This window comes from Corvus kubaryi, unplaced genomic scaffold (genome assembly GCF_017639235.1).
Source record: "Corvus kubaryi isolate FWS band 111438036 unplaced genomic scaffold, C.kubaryi_AGA036_p1.0 138, whole genome shotgun sequence".
Classification (NCBI taxonomy): domain Eukaryota; kingdom Metazoa; phylum Chordata; class Aves; order Passeriformes; family Corvidae; genus Corvus; species Corvus kubaryi.
The window spans coordinates 23,519,336-23,544,529 of record NW_024580672.1 but is presented as its reverse complement, the minus strand read 5'-3'; the positions used below and the strand labels follow the sequence as shown (position 1 = coordinate 23,544,529).

Sequence of the window (25,194 nt, the reverse complement as noted above, 5' to 3'; positions counted from 1 at the left end):
CCAGGTTGTTCAGAACTTTGCCCAATCTGGCCTTCAATACCCTCTTTCTGGCTTACAGCCTTCCTCCCCAGTTCTTTAAATATGTTGCCATCAGCATTAGTCACTTCCTCAGCTACCTGCTGGTGATTTCAGAAGTTCTAGAGGAACAGAAATATCCTCTTGCACAGATTATCAGCATTCCGTGTAGTCTGTGAAACATTACTCAACTAGAATTCCATATCAAGGCTTTAAGAGACAACTAAATAAACATGGAGTCACTGAATGTTTGTAACTACAACTTTATACCAACCATAACTGAAAGTTTAAAGACGGAGCCCTTAAGTGGCAGAAAGTGGTTTAGGGTTGGAAAGAAGGTATCTTTCCCTGTTATGCAACTGAGTGAGGACAGTACTGAAAAGACCATGAAACAACCTTCCTCTATGGAAGGCTGCCATTGCAGCCGGACAACTGCTAAAACTCAATAAATCTCAACTTACTTAGTTTCAAGATCATCTGATTCCTTGGTTCTTAAATAACCTGTAAACTCCATTTAATTACCTCTGTGCGTGAGGGAAGGTTTTTAATTCCATACCTTGAGGGGGTGACACTGGTAAAAGTACCGTGCACCCAGTATTTGAGCTTGTGGGTTGGACAGAAGGCCCACTTTAGTCCACAATATCTGTATCTCCAGGGTCACAGGAACCATACAACAGGAAGTGCAATTCACAGCCTGAAAATAAAATATACCCCAATCAACTCAATATAGTATTTTAAAAGTGATAAAGGACCATTATTGTCAAAGTCTAATGTTTTGGATAATATAGGTCACAGAACCTGAATTGATCACTTCAGCACTAACTCTGTAACTTCTGGTCAGGTCAACCACCCATTTTGGAGCTACATCCATCTCACTGTCATCTCATTTCCAACTGGAATTTGTCTCAGCTTTACCACTTGGATTTCACATTCCACTTAGCCATCCCCCCACAGATTAACAATTATTACAATACAATTGGCTCACAAACTTTATCCTTATTAGGAAATAAAATAGGATATAAATATCCCCATAAAAATATTCCCTATTCTGGAAAAGCAAAAAAGGATTATAATAATAATTAATAGGAAGTAAACAGCTACTATCAGTTCCAAAAGGCTGTCAGAAAACCATGTAATTAACACTGGATTTGGTATTACACTCTTTTTGCCCATTTAAACAGCAGGAACAGGATTCAAGAGATAGGAAATCTGTCAGGGTTTGTTACGGGCTTTTTTGGGGTTTTTTTTTTGCTACCCTATTATTAGGATACAATGACCGCTTACCTCTGAGAGTCATAGGATCATTACACAGAAGAAGTCCAGATACCCCCACCTCCCCAAGGCAGTACAAAGGCAAGAAAGGAAAAATATTAACAGATGGCCCTTTTGCATTCATATTACCTGCACGCTGCAGTTCTGAATCAGAATGGTCATCCACTCTTCTGCCTGGGTTGAATGAGCACTGCCAGTTATAGCAAAGTCTTCTGTTCTGTTCATCCCCTGAAAAGCCTTGTATAACTTCTGCTGCATGTAACTACAGTTATTGTCTTCCAGTACTGGGGATAGGCTGGAAATGAGAAAATAACACCTTTTCCGAAGTGACTTCCAGGACAAAAAAAAACCCCAAACCACTATCAACATCCTTTCTCTGCAGTAAGTATTTCTTCTGCTCTTATAATCAATCAACAAGTATTAGTATTAAACAGATGCAATTTCAATCCTCTCTGCAATGAGAAAGGAGAAAAATATGGCAAGGTAATGTATGACAAGGAAAACTGACAGCTCTTTAGCCATCTTACCATATCAGTGGTCTTACACTTGCCGTGTCAGAAGAACGATCCAAATCCTCGAAACAACCACTTTTTAAGATTCACTCCTCAACTCCACTCTTGCCCAAGACATACTGCCAGACTACAGCCTCAAAATGTCCCAGAAGACCTTCACAATGTTCATATTACTCTAGCAGTGCACCATCTTTCCAATATTCAAGTTCTCTTAGGAGTATACAAAAGATCTGTAGAGACCCACCGGTGACCTCAGGGAAGGACCTAAGCTCCACAGCACTACACAAGAGACTACAGAACAACATGCTAAGTGAGTCCACAGCTTCTGACTGTCAGGAAGGATGACTGCAGAGTGTGTTGTTACCTGATTTTGCAGGCTGTTCTCATATTCCTTCCAAACTGTACTATGTGTCTGAGGAACCCTGAACAACTTCCATCACTTTCACTCCGTAATATGCTCATCTGACAGACTGCACATCAAGAAGCCAAACGAAAGTATAAACAGACAACATACAACACTCATCTTGTATTTAACAATCCACTCACCCCATATTCCTCCTTATCCCTATCAGGGGACTATAGAAGTCCAGACAGTGGAGGACCAGAAATCAAAAAATCCCAGTGATAAACAAAAACGCATAGCAGAAAAAGGATACATGTTGCATGGCACCACTGTTTGCAATCAACAGTGGTGCTCCATTGATATAGCCAGGGTTTCCACTTCTAGGCAATGTATGAGAAAGAGTCCTGGTCTACAAAGATGCAAAGGGAAGAAACAGAAGATGAACATATTACCACCAATGACATCCGTTCATCTCCAAAGATCAAATTCACATTCTCAAAAATATAAATGTAAGCTGTTTTTTGAATGACTGATTATTATACACTACTTAAACTATTTGTTTCCAAGGCTTCTTTCTTACCCGGCCAATTCCATTTGCAGTCCAGGAGGTAAAAAAACTAAATGTCAGTATCCTGAAATGTGGATAATACCAGGAAAGCTCTCAATACAATGAATTGCTATTGCTCAACATTTGTCTCTGAGGAAGTGAACAGATCAGTCTGGGCAACTCCACAGAAGAACTGCAGAACAAACCCTGCCTTGACCCTGATTCTTAGTGGACCATTCCACTTCTAAATGGTTGTATGGCAAGAGCCTCTAGGCATAACTTCAACAAGGCTGCACTGCACATTTATCAACCCCTGAGGTCACCACTTATCCAATTTTACATTGCCTCTATGGGACATGATTTATGTGAACTTAACACACATTAGTATTTCCCAGATTTCTACCCCTTCCAAAGTAACTTTCTTTCCTGCTGCGCAGGCAAAGTTAAGCAAGTACCTGGAATAAATTTAGCAACTTCGTTGACAAACACTAAACACGTCAGATACTGCCCTAGCTTCAACCCTTTCCTTCACAAGGCCATGCAGCTGACTTATCCTCTTCCCTTCTACCCCAACAAACACACACAACCAAAAACACCCCAAAAAATAAAAAAACCCCAAAACAAAACAAACCAAAAAACCAAACCAAAACAAACAAAAAAAAAACCCCAAACAAACAAAAAACCCCAAACAAACAAAAAACCAAACCAAAACCCAACAAAAAACCAACCAAAAAAAGGCCAAAAAGCCCAAAACCAAACCAACCAAAAAAACCACAAACAAGCCAAAAAACCCACCCTCAAAAAAACCCACCAAAAACCCCCAAACAAACAAAAAACCACCTAAAACCAAACCAAAACAAGAGCAAAGATAGTCATATAAAAATAATCAGCTCCTTGAAATTTGTGCAATGAAAGACCGCATGCTTGTGCTGAGCCTGGATTTTTCTACTAGCATGGTTTACTTGAGACCAGAAATGCCTCCCCTCCTATCTTCCACCACCATCTGCACCCCAGCGTTCTGTTACTACTATACCACAGTAACACTGCTCTAATCTTTTCAGGTCTCATCTGCACAAAAATGAGTCACAAACTACAGACTACAAACTTGGTAAAATTCCAGGGAGGGTGGGGATACTGACCCAGAAGTGCATGGTGAAGTGCTGCTGCAGAGAGGATCTGGAGTTCCCAGAGATGTTGCTCACTTTGAACCGGACAGAAACACTCTGAATCCCACTTGTGCCACTGTATTCTATCTCATAGATCACCTGAAAGTCCAATTTAGAGAATAAGCGGAGACAGAGTAAGGTAATAGGGCAATGACTTTAAGCTTGTGTTAAGCTGCTCTAAAAGGAAAGAAGATTCACATACCTCAGAAACAACATTGGTGCATGTGTTGTCTTTCATGTGGGGAGCTCCAGGTGGTGAGACTGCAGTGACATTTACCTGGAGACAGTAAGCATATTAACAATTAGTAACTGTTTAAAAGGAGTGTGCATTTTTTACTCTTTTTCACTGCTTTTCCATCCAAGTCAGATTTACCTCCCTGCTGTAGCTGTGATCTAGGGGTACATCACACTGCTCCAGATCCCAAATCTTTTTCCAAGAAAATAATCTACCTGCCTGACTTTAGTCCTATCTATGCCCATTCATTTAAAAATACGCCCTTACTTATGTCCTTTTTTTACCAAAATGTCCTACTTTTGTCAAGAAAAATCTTGTCTCAGACACAGCACATTCCAATTTTCCCTTCAGAAGCAGAAATTCTTTTCATTGGGAATAGAAACTGACCTTCATGGGCTGCATGATGGCGTCATTAATTGGGACCTGGGGAAAATAAACGAACCGCTTTACAATACCAATAAAAAGCTAAGTAAATTGCTGTGTTTGCAAGTGACTAAAGCCATAAAATCATTACAAAAGAGCCTGAATATTACAGTGACAAAATTACTTTGTTTATTCCAGATGTGAAAACTTGTCATCATTTTGTAATCTACAGATCACAGACACAGTCCACAAAAGGCATTTTAAAATACCAAAAGACAAACTTAAACTTGGCCCTGCTAATGCCCTGCAGAATGCAGGTACTTTTAAGTATCACATCTTTGATCCACTCCTGAGCCCCATCTTCTGCAATCAAGTAAGTACTTCAGCGTCCAGTTAAGGAAAAACTGATTGTTGGCAACAGTGACAAAGAAAGCCCTGAAAACATGAATTAAATCTGATCAACAGAATACTCTCTATTACAGTTATGTAGATTTAGATTTCCAATATAAAGGTAAAATGAGTCATCAGCTTTAATAAGTGTTCATATTTACAGCGTTGTTTCCTCTTGGAAAATTCTACAGATAGAAGACATTTTCATATAAGCATTCAGTAAGACCAGTAGGATGAACCCTGAACAGTAATTTGGTTACTTTGAAATTATTGTCAGGATAAATAGTAGAGAAATTGATATGGATGTAAATAGAGCTAATATTAATAAGGGGCCTTCAGTATGATTTTAGAGATAACACTTTATGTAAAAAAAACCACCCTAATTCTTTACAGAGAACATGTACTGCTTGGTTGATCAAGCTGATGGAACAGACAGGAATACTTCGATAAACAACCTGTTTAAAATGTGAGAGAGTTTTAGATAAACCATTAGAACTATGAAATATCAATGAAGTATGTGTTACATACATTAAGAATTTGCTCATAATGGAAATTTATTGGAACGTAGTTTGAATTGAAGGATTATCACCAGTCGTGACATTTTTAACAGGTTTCCCAGCAAGAAGGCCTCAACAACTGGGAGATCAGGCATGACACACCAGATGACCTTCAGTTTTACAGTTACCTGAAGTCCCAGTGGAAGGCAATGCAAAGTCAAACACTAAGATTTTGAACAAAAGCAAGAAATATGAAATGCACCTTTAGCACAGTGAAGTCGCGGTAGTAGGAAGCAGCATCTAGGGCAGGGTCAGTCATGCAGCTCTTGCTCAAGTTGGCAAAAATCCGAGTACAGCTCGTGCTTTTACTGTCCAAGAAGCCTGGGTGAGTTAAGACATGACAACAAATAAAACAGAAGCAAACCATCCTAAGAGATTCTTCCCCCTTTACTAACCAGCAGGATTTCCATCAACACAAAGTCCACTGGCTCCCATTTTTACTGGCTGTCTGAGCATGCTCAATACAGATGATGAATCAAAGTAGATTAGGATTGGATCACCAGCCTGAAAAGACAATTTGGAGAAATCACAAAGTTACTGTGGAATACTAAGGCTGAGGGCAAGAGACAAATCTGTACTTCTTTGTATACACCCAGTTTTATTTAAAAGGTTGTCCAACCTCTTAAATACAAGGAAACTGACCAGAAACTTTTTATACACTAAGGAATGGAAAGTACTGAGAGATAAACAGTTCAACAGTGTGCTCTGGTAACCAGGAGGGCCATCTGTATCCTGGGGTGCATCTGACTCAGCATCACCAGCTGCTAGAGGGAGACGATTGCTCTACTCTGCTCTGCATGCTCGTATGGCCTCACCTTGAGCCCTGAGGGCACTTTTGGGTGCCACAACATAAGCCATAAAGCTACTGGAGAGCATCCAGAACAGGGTTACAAAGATGGTGAAAGGTCTCCAGGGGAAGCCATGCAAGGAATGGCTGAAGTCACTTGGCTTGTTCAGTCTGGAGGAGACTGAGGGGAGATCTCATTGCACTCTGGAGCTTCCTCCTGAGGGGCAGACACTGATCTCTGCTCTCTGTGACAAAGGACAGGACCCAAGGAAATTGCTGGAAGTGTGTCAGGGGAGGCTTAGGCTGGATATCAGGAAAAGGTTCTTCCCCCAGAGGGCCGTGGGGCACTGAACAGGCTCCTCAGGAATGGTTACAGTTCCAAGGCTGACAGAGCCCAAGGAGCATTTGGACAACACTCTCAGGCATAGGGTGGGATCGCTGGGGCGTCCTGTGCAAGGCCAGCAGCTGGACTCGATGATCCTTGTGGGTCCCATACAACTCAGGATACGCTATGATCCTATGATAATATGGCTTCTAGGTACAAAATAAGAATCTTTCAATCTGTTCTCATTAGACATCATTACAGACAGCTTTAGTAAGAGTATACATGCAAATTGATTACTATTTTCTTTCAACTCACACGGTAAAAAGCAGAGAACGATGGCTGGATTTGTGATGGTGCTAAGAAAGAGTGCCTGCCATACTTCTCTAAGAACTCCACAAAATCAGATTCTTTGATATCCTGTGGCTGTTGAAAATAGTTCAGCTTTGCTATATTTTGAAAAGAGAAAAAAAAGAAATCCACCAATATTAAGTTACTAGAAAAGATAACAGGAAATACTGTGCCAATATTTTTAAAAGGAATAACTTCAGTAACTGTAAGCTAGCTGGTGCCTTATAATAATTAATCCATAGTAACACTTCTAATAGGCTAGTATGATCTACAAACGGGATGATATCATGAGTACTAATTTGTATGGGTCATGGGAAACAGATACTAATACACAAAGTGAGTTTCCAAAAAGCATGAAGACTCCTTAACAGCTATCATAATATGTGCTGTAATTTCTGTGAGATGCCCAAATTAGACACACATGACATTTTAATTACAAAGCACTGCCCATTTGTTAGTTCACTTAAAGCAACATTAAATGGATTCAAAATAATTAAGGTTGGTAATACTCAAGATAAGTATGAACAGACAACAGGCATCCTAAAAAAACAGACTTTCTGTTGGTATCCTACAGTATCACTTATACCTTCCTGACCTGGTGGTATTCAATGATATGGTTATGATGCTATAATGTATTAAATTATTACTGCCAAAGCACTGTTATAAAATGGTAAATTATTAAAGGCATGCTACATATACTCATCCTAATATGAATAACTTTTCAATACATCCAAATAAAGCATCTTAGAAGATGCAAGGATTACATATCCTACTGACAACAGGAACAAGAGGCAGTATTCTCAATTACACAGAACCAAAAAAGAATTTACGTAACCCAGCAGGTTTGGGGGGAAAAAAAAAGAACAGTATAAAAAGAACCTTAAGCTCTCAATGCAATTCTGCTGTTCAAGGGCAAAGCAGATGCTCAGAGGTACAGCACAGCTAGCAGAAACAAAAGCTTTTTAATATCCAAATACACCACTAATTAAGTAGTCAAATCTTTCAAGGAGATAAAAGTCAAAGGAATATCAACCTCCTACAAGGTTCACAAAAATAGGTGCTTGCTTAATAATCACTTGAGGGAGACTGAAAAAGAAAACATTTGCAGCTGTGCTACTCATAGCCATTTAATCGATTTGGGATCCAGTTCTTCACATACTCTTCCATTACCAAAGCTGAATACTTGCTACCACAGGCTAACAGCATTACATAATGCAAAATATACCTGAAAACTGGAAGGAAATCTGCAGCAAAACTTAAGATATTCAAACTGCTTAAGTTTAGATACTAAAGGCTATGTAATCTTGCAGAAAAAGGCAAAATGAAATTTCAGACAATTTAAGCTGCTAGCAATGGTTTCAATGAGGTGAAGTTGACCTGTGCATCACTTTCACTGGCCATGATAATTCATTAGGGCTCGATTATGTTTCTGGCAGTGGTAGCTCATCACACCATCCTGGAAAAGCTGCTGCCACAATCAGCTGATGAAAAGATATGTGTCCCTATATTTCCATGGGAAAGGCCACTAGGGAGAAGGCTGCTCTACCAGAAAACTTTATGATCCTTCAGGAGATTCCCAAATAAAGTCTTCCCCATGTGTTCTCCCAGCAACAAGCACAGAAAAAGAAAAGGCCATGTTAACAGTGAATTCTGTTCCCAGGTGTGCTGCAACTAACATATACATGCAGTCAAATGTTTAGAACTGTTCAGTGGGCCTTATCATGTGATAGATACACATTAGGCCCAAATATTAAATGGCTAAAAAAATCTGGTGCCATCAATCTGGACACAGATCATCCTTTCTGTGGATAACATTTAAAATTCAGAATCTTTTTAATCCTCTTTTTAGGATACTATGAATGGTGTGGCAAAAGGGTAAAATTTAGATTCCAAGTTACAGGCTGAAACACCCAGGAGCCTGACAGCACTTTAAGCTGAGGTTAAACCCTCATCTAAATTCATCTTTACTGTGAGATCTACTGAAAATTGGAATGGGTAAAGTTCTAGCACTACTACCTATCACACTATATATTATGAGGCTCTCATAATTTCTTTGTTCTTCCCCGTATGCAAAACACTCAGGCAACATCTGTAAAGAGCTGAAAGCAGGACAAGGTAATAAAAAGCTAACCTTGTTTTGACTAGCTGTTGTACCTGTTAACCTCCTGAGCCCCTCCCAACCTAAGATACTCAAAGACTTAGGTCAGAAGCAGATGGAACTGTGGGTCACAACTTGTAGACACATAACTCAAAAGAGAAAATGCTAAGTGTTCAAATGTGAGACCACCACAGCAATTGCACTGAATGCCAGGAACTGGACACTGAATCACTCAGATGAAGTACAATGTGGAAAGCAGAAAGAGAAAAGAATGTTAATGGCACATCCTACAAGGATACATGATTACCAGTGAAAAAATCATCACCAGCAGAGAAGAAAGGCTCAAAATAAGCATATATAATAAAGAATCCAAGACACAATAAGAAAACACTTTCTGAAAATTATAGTAGTGGGATACTTCAAATGTCAATCCTTATCTGCTGCTCTATGTGTAGCCACCTATGTAAGGTACCTCAGATGCATAAGCAATTGATAAAGACTTATTTGTGCTCAGCCAGAGACCCTACCCTTAGTAAGAGTGCAATAACCTTTTTCTTTGTTTTGTCTTTGGTGATCAGACCCTGATTCGTTATGGTCTCTCTGGAACTGTAATAGCCAAAATAATTAGCAACAATTGTAACGTGTAGTTCAAAAAAATATCCCCTAAGCAGAGGCAAACTATGAACAAAATATGTGAAAAGAAAGATTGCTTACAGTCATCCAGCCGCACACAGAACAGCAGATCACGTACACCAGGATCAGAAACGATGTCTGTAGGATAAGGGGTGTTACTTCTGAAAATGAGTGACTTTTCCACGCACACTTGACTCGCAGACCTGTAAAGACAAGCCCCGCCCCCGCACGGCAAACTGTAAGATGGACTATACTTACCTTATTTCGTATTTTACATTACATAATGCCAACAACACAACACAGTATTACTGTTCATCAGTTTGGGTGAACTGTTGTACAATCTGCATTGATAGTCAATTACAGAAAGCCTCTCTTGTCATTGTAGTAACTTTGTGGACACTCTATTAGTATAAGGAGAAATCACTCTGACATTCCCTGGAAGAAAGAGTGATTAAAAACAAAATCAGTGTCCATATACTACAGTTCCTCTCGGTCCTCATCCCAAGTGCAATCTGCAAAGACAGATTTTACTCTCTAATAGCTGAGACCATCTTCCTCACTGACAGCATCTTGCGGTCTGCACTTGTTTGACCGTCTCCTTATTGCGCACCGAAGTTCCTCTTCCTTAAGCCCAGACTTCCCAGCTCCCACCGCCAGCTGCCTCATCACGGAGTAACCAAGCCTCGCTTTACCTCAGCCATTGTGCTGTCGGCCCCGGGAAGCCTTTCCCAGTCCTCGGCCCACCGCTAAGATGTCCCCGTGCCCGGGGGCGCGACAACACCACAGCGAAGCCCCGGCGGCTAAGCCACAGTTCCCGCCGGGAGCCCGGGCCTGGGCCCGGTCTCCTGGCTCGCCTCGGCCCGGCCCGGCGCCAGCAGCGGCAGAAGCCAATCCCTTACCCACCTGCTGCCGCCGGAGCGACGGGACGCGCCCGCGGGGCTGAGAGGGGGCCGCGACGCCAGCAGCAGCAGCAATACCACGAGCAGCGCCGCCATAGCCGCACAGCAGCGCGGAGCCACGCGCGGAGCCACAGCGCCTGCGCGGCCGCCGGGGCCGGGCGGGGCAACGCTCTTCCGAAATAGCATGTTTAAAAGAGTTAATTGTGAGTGACTGTAGCTACTCTGTGTTAACAGCTACTAGAAATTATCTACTATTAATGAATTCATAGTATGGCCTTATGATTGCGTTAAGAGCGCTTGTGTCTAACATTCAACATGAGTGATCCTATTCTGCTATCGTTTGAATGATATAAATTGAGTGGGTCACTAAGTAATCACTGCTTTACATTATGTTCGAGTGCATAAATTAGTCTGCAGAGCTGTCTAGGTAAAAACACAGTGTTTCACTCATGCTAGACTTTGTATCACAGGCATTTCCACACGGTGGACCAGATGGTAGAAGATTCTTAATTTTGACATCATGAAAATTTTTCTCAAACAAGTGCCAGAGCTTAGTTAAAATCCCACACAGCTAAGTCCTGGGAGTGTTTGGCTTTTATAGTTGTATCTTTTAAATAAAAATATTTTTGGAGGTACTTTTTGTGAGGTTCTTTTTCATGCAATATTTATTTAATATCTGAATCTGCCTGGCACAATATAGTGGAGATTAAAAAGTCTGTATGTGTTCAAGGAGTCAAATAGGGCAAATTCATGAGAAAAAGCATGTCAAAGATCATTAAAACTGCAGGTACTGTAGCAGGGCCTGCTCAAGTTTGCTGGTTTTGAGCTGTTGGAAGCTTCAGGGATTCCTTACTCTGGAAATATTGCAATTCCCTGTTCTAAACTCTTCCTTAGCCTTCTACTGCTCATCTCTGTCAAAGGAAAGCTCACTGGCTAGGCTTTTGTTCTGATCCAGTTCCATTCCTGTGTTCACTGTGTACTAGATTTTCACCAGAATCCGAGATGGAGAAGAGATACGTTGAGCCATTATTTTTTTGGTGAGTAAGGGCAGCGCAGACAACAGAGGCATTGTGTCATTGGATATTTACTTGTCATTTGCTGTCTTTTATTCTATATAAAATACACCCACTCCTCAGATTAACTGCTTCAGTGATTTGGTTATAAGTGTTTTCTAGGAACACGTAATTTCAACTTAAATAAAAATAGATTGATTTAAGCTTTTATTCAGAGAATTGATAATGGAAAATAATTTAATAATACAAGTTACATGTTCATGATCAATTTCTAAACAAAGATAATAAGATGCCTACTGTGTCTACAGATAGTGTCTATAGATAATACTTCCAGTTTGTCTAAATCTCTTTGCCACCTAGAAATTTTGTTTCTCTCCTTCATTGCTCTTTATGTGCATTCATGGCTCTACCTTAGTATGCAGCTTGGGAATAAATGGAATGTACATGTCTAGTCTCCTCAGGGTCATACATGAATTCCATGGTACATAATGAGAAGGGACAGCACCCACAGTACAGATAATGAAGTTGCCCTTAAGCTGCCTTAGCACAGAACAGAAAGAAAGGAGCAATAGGTGAGAAAATGTTACTGAAAACCATTTTTGTATTCTCTTACTGTTAGAAAAACACACCATAGCAAAGCCCTCTGAGAAGAACAAACATGTGACACATGAAACAAGATTTTTGAACCTGCAAAGCAGAGTGCAAAAGAATGAGGAAGTAATTATAATAAAAAAGCACATGGAGAAAACCAATGGTTCCTTTGACATCTGTACTATTCTCATTAGAGTGTATTTGGACTGTACTATTTCTCATTCTTTCTAGATTCACCTTGCCTGTAGGAGGAATCAGGCATGTTATCTAGTATCTCATCTATTCAAGGAAAATAAATCCTATAAAAGGCAACTGGACTGTGAAGTAATCTCCCTGCTGCACTTTCTTTTGGCCATTTACAGAAGACGTTCTATTTTTAAAGTTTTTACTATGTTGGTTAACATGACTACTTTAATCTCGTTATTTGTACGGACAGGTGACTTTAGTGGCAGTAAAGGACACAGACCCTTTAGCGAAAGCTGCCAGCAATTTGCCACTGGTTTCTAGTTTATAAAGTATCAGGAGATCATAACTGTTGTTGGGTAACAACTGGGAGGATGAAAACCTATATCTTAGTTTCCAGATTTGAGTACCAGTCATTCTACATTGGGTTACAATTTAAGAGAAGTCAAAAAGTTTAGTGAAGTGATAGATGACCAGCCCCGCCCAAATCTACAATTTTTTAAAATCAGTTCTTTGATTTAATTTCTTTCAGTTCATTTAAAAATTAATTCCAATAGTTGATTTTAACTTGGTCTTGTTTGTTTCCTTTCTATGTTTTCCTCGTCGTTTTACCATGACATAAGTAGTAGATTTTGATAGTTACTTTCCTATCACAAACCAAGTGACCACTTTTCATTATATAGCAGCCAGTAATTTTCCATTGAAACTGGGGATAATACAGCCAGAGTCTTAGCACAGGTATTTCATGGGGATGAATAATAAATAGAAAAATTTCAGATGTTTATATTATGGTGGTGCCATTTTGGCTATTATCTACATTACAGAAGTCAGTTGAGTAAGTTGAGCTTTCACATACTCATTTCTATATGAGAAGACACTAGTCTTACCCGAGTCTGGGATTCTGCCAACAGACATCCAGAAGTGTCTGGCCTGTAGCTGAGTAAGAGTTACAAAGTTTGGCTACAAACAACATATATGTATATCATGGTAAGCCACAGTAAACATTATAATTACATAATTGCACAAGACCAATATATTGCTTTCTGCTTCAGAAATCGACGCAGGTTTGCTACAGGGTTTTTTTTCTTGCCCACCTAGTTTCAGATTAGTTTTATTTCTGTTAATCAATATTCCTAGAAGCAAGACAGTTACTCAATTTATATGGGCCCTGTGGCCAGGGAGGGGTTATGCAGTACAGGTGGGGACTGAATCTACTCCTGAATTCTTTACAGACCCTTGTACTGGAATAGCCTACTGGTACAGAATTGCAGTCTACCTTAAAGAGCAAAGGATTTAGGTTTAAAATTGAATTTATGTATGTAAGCCTTCAAATTGTCTTCATGACCACAATGATTTCCCTCAGAGGATCTGGTATGACTCAGTAGCTGAGGGGCAGTGGCGAGGCTCTAAACAGTTCCTTTGGTATATCTTGATGTCAGGCATCTTTTTCTTTTCTTTTCTTTTCTTTTCTTTTCTTTTCTTTTCTTTTCTTTTCCCTGAAGGTTTATTTACCCTCACCTATGACTTCTTCCTGCACTGGCAGATATGATCCAAATGTTCTTGGGCATTTTGTTCTGCTTTAATTCAAAGGTTCAGCCACTGGTGGTGTATGCTTTATTTCAAAAGGTTTCGCCTTAGAAGCTCTCAAGACGGGGACAAAAATTACTGGTGACAGCACTGCTTTCATCTGCAGGAAGCCATCAATCGTTGCCTATGTCAGCCCTTGAGCCCGTGCCCGCCCGCTCTCGGTGCCGCCGGTGCCGCGGCGGGTTCCTAACGGCTTCCCCGCCCGACGGGGCCGCGGGGGCGGCTGCCTCCCGGCTCGCTCGGCCCCTCGAGCGAGGCCGGAGGCCGGGGGGCGAGAGAGAGGGAGGGCGAGAGGGAGGGAGAGAGGGAAGGTAGGTCCGTGTGTGTTGTGGGAAGGCTGCCGGGATACGCGCCTGTGTTGTGGAAACCGCGAACGGCCGAGGGGCCGCCTGCGGGTCTCTGGCGGATACCTCTGGCAGCCGGTTCCCTCGGCTGTTCGGGCAAGCGTTCGGGACCTCCGGAAAGGCCTCGCGCTCGCGTCTTGGAGCTGCCCCATGCCCCTCGCGGGGAAGCCTCGTCCAGCGGCGGGATGGACCTGGCGGTGAGGGAGCGGCTGCTCGCGGCAGAGAGCGGAGGAGGTGAGCGGGCGGCCGGCGGCTGCGACCTTGAGCCCATCTTCAAAAAGAAGTGAAATTAAAATCCCACTTCAAACAGGGAAATAGCTTGATCCTAATCTGTTTTCTAAGTTCACTTTCTAGTGTGCTAACGTTAGTGATTTTAAATAGCAAGAGAGTTGTTAATTCTTCATCTTAGAATCATGCCTAACTGCGAACAACGAACAACGTGTGTGTGACATTGTTTTCCTTAAACATTCTTAAATTATTTCTGCAAAGGAGAGACTGCATATCACGTGGCTCGTTTGAACACAATCATGTCAGTACACCTGGAAGCAAAAATTCTTCATTCCTTTTTTTTATTTCAGATGTTCAGGCTTTGAAGAATGCTTACGAGTTGATCAAATCAGCCAGTCAAGGACAATCTGCACTTGACTCGTCAGATAACATCAGCACCGACTTATATGTTTTATGTGCTGAACAAGCACTTCGGGTTTGTAATTTAGGTCTTTTAGCTGTATTGAATGAAAACATGTATAGATACACTGTATTTACAGCCGTTACAGTTACTACTTTAAAAATCTCAGAAGTACCTGAGGAAAGTATGACACTGTTCTGGTTTTGGAGAGCAATTGTTTAAACATGCATTTTCCATTAAAACTCAGCCCTTAAATTATCATTTCTTTACAGTCCATCAGCAAGGTGTGGTTTGTGAAGTTTGTAATTAGAACAAAATTAGCAAGGTGTACCATAGTATATAAAAAAAACTTTGCTATGCCTGTTTTTTCTTGTTATGGAAAACTTAACATTAAGCAATTTGGTTATGACTGAAGAAAATATGTTCAAGAAGGCAAAAGAACCCTAATAAAAAATAATAATGACCCTGGTACATTCTAATTATGAAAGGTTGTTGCTAATTGAAATGACTTCTATAAAATGTGGTAGAGATTTTTAATTTTGAAGTACTTGTTAATTTTCAATCTATGAACATAAGTGACTGGGTTTTTAGCAGACAGAGTTTGTAGTAAAACATTTTTTCCCCCCAAGCTGCAATCCCATCAAAATCTGTCTGCGGTCTGAAAATTGAGATGTAGCACTGACAAATCCTGCCAGCTAATATCCCTCCTTAAAAAAAAGCCCAAAATTCTGTTAAGAATTTTGTCTTTATGTTAACAATTGTGTTTAAAAAGGAAACATTTTTTGGATACTGTAAGCAGTTCTATGACTGACTGAGGAGTTTTGTTAAATAAAGAAGCTATCTTTTTACATACATTTGGAATGACAAAACTATGCCTTTAATAAATTGTAATGGGCTTATACCACAACTGGTATGCATCTCTACGGAATATTGCTTGCATACTGTTACAGAGTTAGATGTTACCCTTGATTAGGCATGCATTTTTAAAAGCTAACAATTCCTAATTATTAGTTGCATTTTAAAAAAATATTAAAATGCTTGTTTTGGGTTTTAGCTGGGATATCTGGAAATCAGCAGTGACTGTCTGCAGATGTATTTTAAAGGAAGATTTCCTGTGAACCAGTTTCTTGGCAGAGCATATTTGTGCCAAGGCCAGTTGCATGCTCCACACTCTACAGATAATTTGGTGAGAAATTACAAAGGCTGCTTTATATTAAGCCTGTTTTTATGGGTATTTATTCCTAGGTTTTTATGTGTTGCTTTCAGTCATTTAAAATACACAAGGATAATCAGGACTGTGGGAAAAATCAAAGGAAAATATATTAACAAGTAGTTTGTGAGTAAACAAAACTTGCCATCTGAATCAGACTAATATTTCAAATATTTTGGAGAAGACAATAAAAAAGAATGCTTGCAAAATTTTTCAGGTGGTTGATTGTTTTAAGTCACCCTTTTAACTTTTTACTTAAATATGGTCCTTTCAGACCAAATTAGCTGTAACTGTTAAAATAATTGCCAGTTTTATTGGGGAAGCATTTCATGGGCTTGTGGGAAGTGGTGGACTGAAAAGGCCCTCAGAGAGGTTGTACAGTTCATTTCTGTGGCAGTGTACTTCCAGCATTCATCAGTAACATTTCCACGTAGTACATGGATTTGGCTTTTTGTAGTGAGAGGTGGTAGCAGCTCAGCAGGATACTTCTGCTTCTGTGTGTTGCTTTTAGGTGTTACAATTCCCTATATATGAAAAGTTTGCCGATTTTAAAATGGAGTGGGATCTGTTTTCTGTCTTCAGTGTTTCACTTGTACTGTGGTCAGTCAGCTTTGATCATCTGTTAATGGTATCTAGCCCCTAAAAATAGCCTTAACAGATGTTAGAATCATAGAGTATTCTGAGTTGGAGGGGACACGCAAAGATCATCAGAGTCCAACTCCTGGCCCTGCATACGACAACCCCAAAAATCCCACCCTGTGCCTGAGAGAGTTGTCCAAATGCTCCTTGAGCTCTGTCAGCCTTGGCGCCATGAATGCTGCCCTGGGGAGCCTGTTCCAGTGCCCAACCAACCTGTGGGGAAAGAACCTTTTCCTTCTGTCCAGCCTAAGCCTTGACACAGCTCCAGCAGTTCCCCCGGATCCTGTTCCCGGTTATGGAGAGCAGAGGTCAGTGCTGCCCCTCCACTCTCCCTCAGGAGGAAGCTGCAGAATGTGATGAGGTCTCCCCTCAGACTCCTCCAGGCAAAATAAACCAAGGGACCTCAGCCAGACCTCATATGGTTTCCCTACTAGGCCTTTACCATCTTTGTAACTCATAGTTTGTGTTACTTGTGTTAACAAATACGCCTGACAGAGGTTTTAGTAGTTTCTTTGAATAATGTTTGAACTAACTTTCAAGCTAGAATCTTTTCTCTGTTACATTTTCTGTACTTTCTTTCTTCTATGAGCACACGTGCAGAATAACTGGTCAATGGTCACTTTAAGACTTCATGCATGTTTGTAATGTCCATATGTTTCTAAATTAACAAACTATTCTGTGATGTTTTGTGAATCTCAATCAAAATTTTCTGTTTTCTTCTTGACTCTTGCTAAATTCTTAGAAGTTAAGGATGGTCTCAGATTGTGCAGTCCTGCCTTGGTTCCTTGTGTCATGTGTTGTAATGATCTTTTAAGATAGACTTCACATCAGTTGTAAAGCTTTTTCGCTAGATAAATGTTCCTAGATAATTTACGAAAAAAGGAGTGGCACAACATCTCATGCTGTGCGACTAAGTAATCATCATTCACTTAGAAAAGATAAATTTGTCCTTATTTTGGTTTCCATCCTAAGGAACCCTTCTTAATTGGTTAAGATACTTGTGTTCTTAATTTTAGGATGCTTGGGTTCTTAAGGGCCAAGTGCAACTTCTTTACTTCAGTACATATTTCATCTCTGGTTTTCTCTGTGTCTGGGCAGTTCCCACTTGGTGTTCAGTACCCTTCTTACACCATTCCAGAACTCAATAAGTCAGTCCCAATTCTCTTGGAGATTTTAGTTTCTCTTTTCTAGCATACTGTAGAGACCCCCTCTGGTATCATCCCATTCCTGCACCTCCAGCTCCACCTCGGCTTCGGTATTTGCGCTGCATCCTTCTCCTACACTTTCAAAAATCCCTTTTTACTATCTTACCCATCTTCTTTACACCCTCCCTTCAGGAGTTTGTACATACTGATGAGGCCTTCCCTGAGTTGCCTTCTTCAGGCTCAACAGTCTCAGCTCTCTGTCTTTCCCTGTTGGGGTCCCTCCCCCGCTGTGTAGCCCTGGGAGAGGGGCCCTGAGGGCACAGACACGGGGTTTCCCTGCCCCTGCTCAGCCTCGTTCCCGTTGGTTGGTTTGTGTTCCCTGCGCGGGCAGAAGGACCCTTGGTCCCGTGACTGGAACAGTTCCTCGGCAGAGCTCCGGCCATGCGGCTGGAGAAATAAACATCTCTGAAACAGCTAGCAAGAATCTGTCTGTCCATATATATTTCCTTTCCACGGGACTCCTGGTTTGATATATGCGTGTTGCAGTATCCCCACTGCAACATTTCCCCATAGGAGAGATACTTCAGTTCTGTTTTGAACTTTGCAGCCCTGTGTTGGACTCTCCATAGCATCCATGTCTCTCTCATACTGAGGAGCCTGGAACTGGGAACAGTGCTCCTGGTGTGGCCTCACCAACGCTGAGTAGAAGGGAAGGATCCCATCCCTCAACCTGCTGGCCAAACTCGTCCTAAGGCATCCCTGGACACGGTCAGCAACCTTTGCAGCAAAGGGTATGCTGCTGGCTGATATTCTTCAACTTGGTGTCCACCGTCGTCTAGTTCCTCCCCTAAAGAGCGGGCTCCCAGCTCCTTCAATGATAAAAAGGCATGTCTGACACATCGTTCAGTTGACAAATTCTTGTTGGAACTTTTTTGAAGAAAATTATTCCTCAAGATTTTTAATGGGACAAATGACTATAACTTTTTTCCCCCTGGATTTGCTCTTGGATATTTCTGAACTTCGTTTGCTGGAAGCTTAAAAAGTATGCAGCTTTGTAGGTGTGGAAAATTTCAGTCCCAATAATTAATATCTGGTAGAAATGAAAGAAGCTGAAAATACCATCTTAAAGTTAGAAACCAGAAAAACACATTAATAGGCTATCAACCAGTTTTTAGTTATTCTGTTTCTATAGCAACAGCTTACTATGGCAGTATGTTTTAGCTGAGATTGGTCTGAAAACAAAATTTATGAAATATGAACATACTAAAATAGGAAAAGAATGTACTGATTTATAAAAGCCATATTCAAATTGTACTAGCTTTTCTTTGTTTTATTCTAGGAAGAGTTTGAAAAGTTTGTGCTCTCTTTTATGAAGGCAATAGATTTTGCATCCCATGACAGAAGGTAAGCCCTACTGATAGGATTAACTCTGAATCCCAGGAAATGCTACTGATCTGGCTTTTCAATTGTGTGTCTCGATTTTCATTAGGAGTTGTGTTGTTTGGGGTTTTTCTTTAGATCTTTCCTTCCATTTTGTAACTTCTGTTACTGCTGTGAGTGCTGTAACAACGTAAGAATACTGAAGTCTTACATTGACAGGATGAATAATCCTGTTCAAAGCTGGCAAATATCTCAGCATTTCTTACCCTTTTACAGTTACAATTTATAGAACCAGAGCACCATGTTAGCTTATTTTTAAGTGGTTAATTATTGGGTATAGTTGCAAGAGTAACCATATTCTTCTTGTGCTGTACTTGTATTCTCAGTTCTTAGTCAGGATTTCTTCCAATGAAAACAAAAGTTGCACTTTTTAACTTCCTAGATGTGTCTTACAGTGCTCAAGCTGTAATTTTATGTTTATTCAAGTTCATGAAATACTAAATTTTTGATTCTTATTTTTCAGGTATTTTTTTTTGATATATAATGCCTCAGTTCTTTATTGGCAACTTGTGAGGCCATTTCTTAAGCCTGGATTCCGCTATTGCCTTATTCCCAGCCTTTCACAGATTGTTACAGCATTAAACCAAATTGAAGAGCAAGACAGGGAATGGCGAGCAGAACTCATGATGTAAGTTTAACTGTATTTTTTCATATGGGCATTCTGTAGTCCTTTTGGGACTGTTACCTGAGGTAGTCTTTAATAAGGTATTTTTCACTGGTAATGTTGCAGACGTATTTATTGTGAGAAGCTTAATTCATAACTTTTTAAAGAGACATAAATGTACTGCACATAAAAGGTGCTTCATTTCAATATTTACTTTAAGCCTGAAGTTTTAGTGGCAGAGACAGCTGTGACCTAGATCAGATCTGAGGTTTCACAGTCACTTTGGATGTAGTGTTTGAGTCATTGATAGTCATTGGAAATAAATGATGTATAAATACCAATGTATTATCATTCTCACATTTCCTGAGCAAAGCTGGAGCATAAACCTTGAGGTAGCTGTACTGAGGGAAATAGTTTTATGTGCAAAAGGTGGAGTGTCCATGTAATTTTTCAAGGTCCCACAACCTTTTCTCAGAGATGTTTTGATCCGCTATTCGACAGACTGATTCCAGTTCCTCTTGCATTTCTACCATAGTTTTTACGTTTCTCTTTGTGAACTTTTCTGTTTCTTTACTCTGTGACTGTTGTTTATTGCTATGTAGCATTTTCTTTATAAGCTGAAACTGGAGGGAAGTAACAAAACATTCCGAGGGGTATGCTAAGGACTATCTGGAATACCATGCGTGCAGTTTCTTGGTACCAAACATACTCTTGCTGAGGAGTTGATGAGAACAAACACATACTCACAGTGTGTTTGTGTTATAAAACTAATGCATTTTTTCCCTAAAGTTGTATTTATTTTTAAAATATTTTTTATTATGATTATCGTTGTTGTTGTTAATTTATGTCATGGAATCACAGGCTCTTTTTCAGTTAAATCAGATAAAGTATATAAAATCCAGTAGATATATTGCAGTTTCCAATATGAACAGTTTTCTTTTGCTAAATGGCTTTGAAATACTAGCCTTTCTGGTAGCTAAGGGAGAACCTTAGGATACATCTCACAGAAATGTTTTTTTCATACACTTTTAAATAATTGATCTTTTTAACTATGGGTATCTTGTTGAGAAAAGTTTTCACAAAAAACCTGCAAATTTCCCAAGATTCTTGTTGCAATCTGCACTAAATATGTGTTAGCAGCTGCATATATCTGGAAAAAACAAAGATGTAGAAGTTAGAGGATCTCTTTTGTGTTGAGTCAATGCATTAGAGCACTAATCACTTGTACTGGATTTAGAAATGGTACCTTGAATACAAAGAGTATTAAAAAAAATAAATAAGAATTATTTCGGGATGTGTTAATAAATATTTCATACCAACATTCTTTTGATCTGCAGAAATTTACTTGAGTGCTTCCTTGATGCTTCAGAACTGGAAGAAGCAAAAGAGTTTTCATCTACTGCTGCAATCTTTATTAAGGAAAATGTTCCAGATAAATACTCTCAAATATTTTCTTTAATGGTAATGCTGAAAAATATTTTAACCTCCCATTAAGACAGGAGCTTTGTCTACAGTTCATAAGATTGTAGTTACAAATGTTATATAAGCTGTTTTCTTCATTTAAATTTTGTGAGTTACCAAACAATTCTGTAGATATGCAGAGATTTTCACAAATTGTATATTTTTGATATTATAAGCTCCCTACTGCTCCATGGTCTTTTAATGAATCATAATATAATGGGAATAACTGTGGCTAACCCTAACAATTCTGTTTCGGGTTAATTACTATTGAAAGAGTAGGTGTAGCGAGAGCAATTTAACCTGACATGCCACAGAGGGCATATTTAGTATCTCTTGACTTTTCTCATGCTGATAAATACTTAAGTGATCCAGCTTGAACCCTATAAATAATTCTGGAAATTGGAGGATATGACAATAGATCACATTTCTTGCATGCCCTTAACTCGAGAAATAAGAGGGTGAAGACAAAGGTGGCAAAAGCAGAAAGAGGCAAATAAAACTCAAAAGCTGCGTGCAGGCGTATTTTCTTTCATTCTACTACACTGTCTGTTGTCTTTTCCTGTCCACCCCCCAATCAGTACATTTCAAAAGTGTATTGTTTATATTTCAAGATTCTCTATTTGAATTAAGAGAACTAATACACAGCGTTCCAGAGGTGTGATAACAATGAAGTAATCACACTGGGGCAAGCTTGAAATTCCTTTTGTATGTTTTAGAAGAATTGTTGAGCAGAGCTGTTTGACAACATCCTTAAAGAGAAGAACGAAGTAGTTCTAAAATTGTGCTTGGGCTACAGAAGTATGATCCAAACTATTGAGTGCCTTAGTAGCAGCATACTGAAGTCCTGCAAAACTTAGTGTTCCAGTACAGCTTAAGTAATCAGTATTGATAGCTGTGGGCAGTCAGTGTGAGAGTAAGAAGAAATGATTTGCACACTATTAACGTGTAAGTCTGCACTTAAATTGAAGTAACTGCAGTTTATTTTAATGTCTTCATAGTACTTCTTTTCCTGCCTATAATCTACAGGTACGGATTTGGCTTGTTTCTTACAGTTGGATGAGATGATTTCAGAATGAGTTCTATCAAAAGGTGTTAAAAATGCATTAATTAGAATTCTAATTCAGAAGGTAGTTCACATTTATATTTCTGCTAATAGTTCTGATCCTGACTATTGGAAGGTCAGTATAGCTCTACTAGGTGATGTTTGTATTATCTATGCAGAACAACATAGATTATCATAGTAGCCACCTTGCCCTTGAAGTCCATAAGAACAGTCAACACACCTGCTTTATTTTATTTTATTGAGTGTTTGTCCTTTGCTTATTTAATCAAATAATAATTAAATTGTTATTTTATAGGTGTATCACCAACTAATGGATATTTCCCAGGCAGAGAAGGAAATACAAAATTCCATCCATCTTTCAGTTATTTATAAAATGCAGATGTTAAAGTTGTAAGTATGAAAATGTATCCTTCCACTTGTAATTTGATGCTGCATATTATAGAGGTACAATCAGGTTCTGGGATCCCACATGCTTGTAGAAAAATCTACTGCAGAGATTAATTCCTCAAAAGGAAAATTATAACGACAGTTTGGGTAGTAACTGTCAGGTCTGTCTAGAGAACAGCCTCATCTAAAAAGTGAGCTAGCTCTTTGGGAATGTAGGGATTAGTGTGTTGTACAGATAGTGTCAGGAGAAAGAATTTAAGAGTCTGAAAGACATTTTAATATCAAAGGGACTCCAGTTCCATCCCCAAGCTGTGTACAAGAAAGTAAAGATGAAGTGGGGAAATCACCTAAAATACAATGTACAAACCATGGAGCGTAATGCTTTTTAAACTCTTCAAATTTTAAAGGCATAAGAAAATTTTGAAATTTAGACTTCACAGCAAAGCCTCATGTAATTTTTTTTCAGTGTCTCAAGATTTCTGCATTTTAAAAATACAGATTCTTTTCTTAGTGGATTAATTTATACTGACATTATGGGAAAGGAGTCTTGCACATAATTTTTTTGTTTTGTCTTGTTCTGGAATAAAATTTACTGTCTGAGAAATTAATTAGCACACTGAATCAGGTTTTATTGTTTTTTTTTCTTGTTTTTTTCAAAATCCAGGTATCCCACTGATACCTTGGAATAAGAGCCATCCATCCTGAAGTTAGGAGAGTTATTTCAAATTTTTAATGCAATATTATTTCTCATGAAAAGTTATGACCCAATTCCTCATATGTTGCAGGCAGTGGGACACAAATATATTTCCAAGTGATGCCACCGCAAATCTGAATTCTTTATATGTGCTTTTGAAACAATATGATGTACCTCCAGCATCTGTTCTCAATATGAAGTGAGTTGTATTTGTCATAGCTCCATGGAAGTTGATGATGAAGCCGATCCTGCTTCCATTGAAGTCTGTCAAAATTGCTGATGACCTTGCAGAGATTGAATTCATACTTGTTTGTGTTGTGTTAACACATAGGTCATCTTAAAAAAAGACAAAATCCTATTAGGTTTTGTTACAGAACCCAAGATTAAATATCTTCTTCCATACAGCTGTTTGTATAACACGATTAAATCTTTCCATAATAATTTCTTATTGATAAAATGAGGTTTTTAAAAGGTCTTAAAATTGACATGTGCTTTTCAGACTGTAGTAAATTTTTAACTCTTCCTGGGGCCCTTTCCAACTCTTCAGCATGAGTTCGAAAGACTAAACTGATCGCTATTTCAGTAATTATATCACAGCTGTTACATATGGAAGTAATACTACATTTTTACTCATTAAGGTAAACCCTCTTTGACAATATTCAGGTGTACTACTACTTCTCCTGTTCCAGACAGTAGACTATGCTCATCTGGTTATTTACAGACACCCAGTTAGAACAGTCTCCATGTGTGTGTCTGTGTTCTTAGTTCCTAGGTAGCAGACTGATGCATTTAACTGCTTTGTGTGCCAGTTCACTGAATTGTATTTCCAAAATTTTCTGCAGTCCTTCTGCAATCTGAAGTTTCTTACTTCACCATGTCTGTGCTTCATGCATTTCATTCTGTATTTTCTGTCTTCTTCAGGAGCTGTTTGTGCAGACTGCATAGGAGTATGCTAATTATTTTCCACAAACAGATTAACTTCCGTATTTTTCATGTAGCCAACTTTGAATTCTTTCCTTTTTCCTTGTTAACTGTGAACATTACTAGTGTAATACTTAGCATTATCATAATAATACCTGTAATATTCATATGACTTCAAGGTTTTCAGATACATTGCACTTGTTGTACATTGTTACTTTCAAATAGTATTTTTTTAATTCCATGAAAGAGCAATATCAAATTCTCTGAGTGATGTTTTTGTATTTTTGAAGGATTCCTTTGATTCTGGAATTAGCTCATTTTTCTCTGAAAGTAAACTGCACTGAACTCGCGGCTCATTGTATACTTGATTTGAAGAGTGCTCGGATTACTGTAAGTTTTAATTATGTGGGTTTGGGGGTTCTTTTACACACGCTCTCACACTCCCACACCCCTTTTGTGTTTATATTTAAAAAATAGTACAAATGGTTCTATGGTATTCTGTCCATCTGTGTATTGTTTATATATTAATTGATATAAATAATTATTTGGATACTTGATCTATTCCTAAACTAGAGAAGTACATGCAAGGTCAGAAGGTAGGGTGTGGATAGACCAGGGTGATTAGCAGTGCAGTTTGTTTTGGCAAATAAATATTAACTGTAAATTTTTGCTTCTGTTTTTGAAATGTGACCTGTGCAAGAGTTTGATTGGAAGTTAAATTCAAATTTCTATTATAATGATCCTGCTTTGCATTACTTATAAAATTGAACTTATCCTCTCGGAATTTTTTTTAT

The 25,194-nt window shown here is 39.2% G+C and overlaps 2 protein-coding genes across 13 annotated transcripts in view; one reads left to right on the top strand and one right to left on the bottom strand.

Annotated features, from left to right (window-relative positions):
* ALDH18A1 (aldehyde dehydrogenase 18 family member A1) overlaps nucleotides 1-10,626 on the bottom strand; it is a 48,026-nt gene extending 37,400 nt beyond the window's left edge. For 2 of the 12 annotated variants that reach the window (XM_042019655.1, XM_042019656.1), the window contains exons 1-12: nucleotides 10,495-10,626; nucleotides 9,673-9,794; nucleotides 6,828-6,958; nucleotides 5,796-5,904; nucleotides 5,603-5,721; nucleotides 4,478-4,513; nucleotides 4,058-4,132; nucleotides 3,829-3,963; nucleotides 2,456-2,551; nucleotides 2,164-2,261; nucleotides 1,417-1,582; nucleotides 572-709 (exon numbers count right to left, since the gene is read on the bottom strand). In XM_042019655.1, coding sequence (XP_041875589.1) covers nucleotides 572-709; nucleotides 1,417-1,582; nucleotides 2,164-2,261; nucleotides 2,456-2,551; nucleotides 3,829-3,963; nucleotides 4,058-4,132; nucleotides 4,478-4,513; nucleotides 5,603-5,721; nucleotides 5,796-5,904; nucleotides 6,828-6,958; nucleotides 9,673-9,794; nucleotides 10,495-10,586 — 1,317 coding nt within the window. In that variant the 5' untranslated portion in view covers nucleotides 10,587-10,626. Of the gene's footprint in view, nucleotides 1-571; nucleotides 710-1,416; nucleotides 1,583-2,163; nucleotides 2,262-2,455; nucleotides 2,552-3,828; nucleotides 3,964-4,057; nucleotides 4,133-4,477; nucleotides 4,514-5,602; nucleotides 5,905-6,827; nucleotides 6,959-9,672; nucleotides 9,814-9,849; nucleotides 10,027-10,494 lie in introns of those variants that run through there. The other 10 variants (XM_042019662.1, XM_042019658.1, XM_042019660.1 and 7 more) reach the window with 10 other exon arrangements.
* Nucleotides 10,627-14,082: 3,456 nt separating this feature from the next.
* CFAP46 (cilia and flagella associated protein 46) overlaps nucleotides 14,083-25,194 on the top strand; it is a 72,914-nt gene continuing 61,802 nt past the window's right edge. Inside the window, exons 1-9 of the mRNA XM_042019654.1 lie at nucleotides 14,083-14,442; nucleotides 14,787-14,911; nucleotides 15,891-16,022; nucleotides 19,170-19,234; nucleotides 19,734-19,898; nucleotides 21,212-21,335; nucleotides 22,694-22,788; nucleotides 23,571-23,678; nucleotides 24,691-24,790. Of these exons, the coding sequence (XP_041875588.1) occupies nucleotides 14,394-14,442; nucleotides 14,787-14,911; nucleotides 15,891-16,022; nucleotides 19,170-19,234; nucleotides 19,734-19,898; nucleotides 21,212-21,335; nucleotides 22,694-22,788; nucleotides 23,571-23,678; nucleotides 24,691-24,790 (963 nt within the window). The 5' untranslated portion in view covers nucleotides 14,083-14,393. The remainder of the gene's footprint in view (nucleotides 14,443-14,786; nucleotides 14,912-15,890; nucleotides 16,023-19,169; nucleotides 19,235-19,733; nucleotides 19,899-21,211; nucleotides 21,336-22,693; nucleotides 22,789-23,570; nucleotides 23,679-24,690; nucleotides 24,791-25,194) is intronic.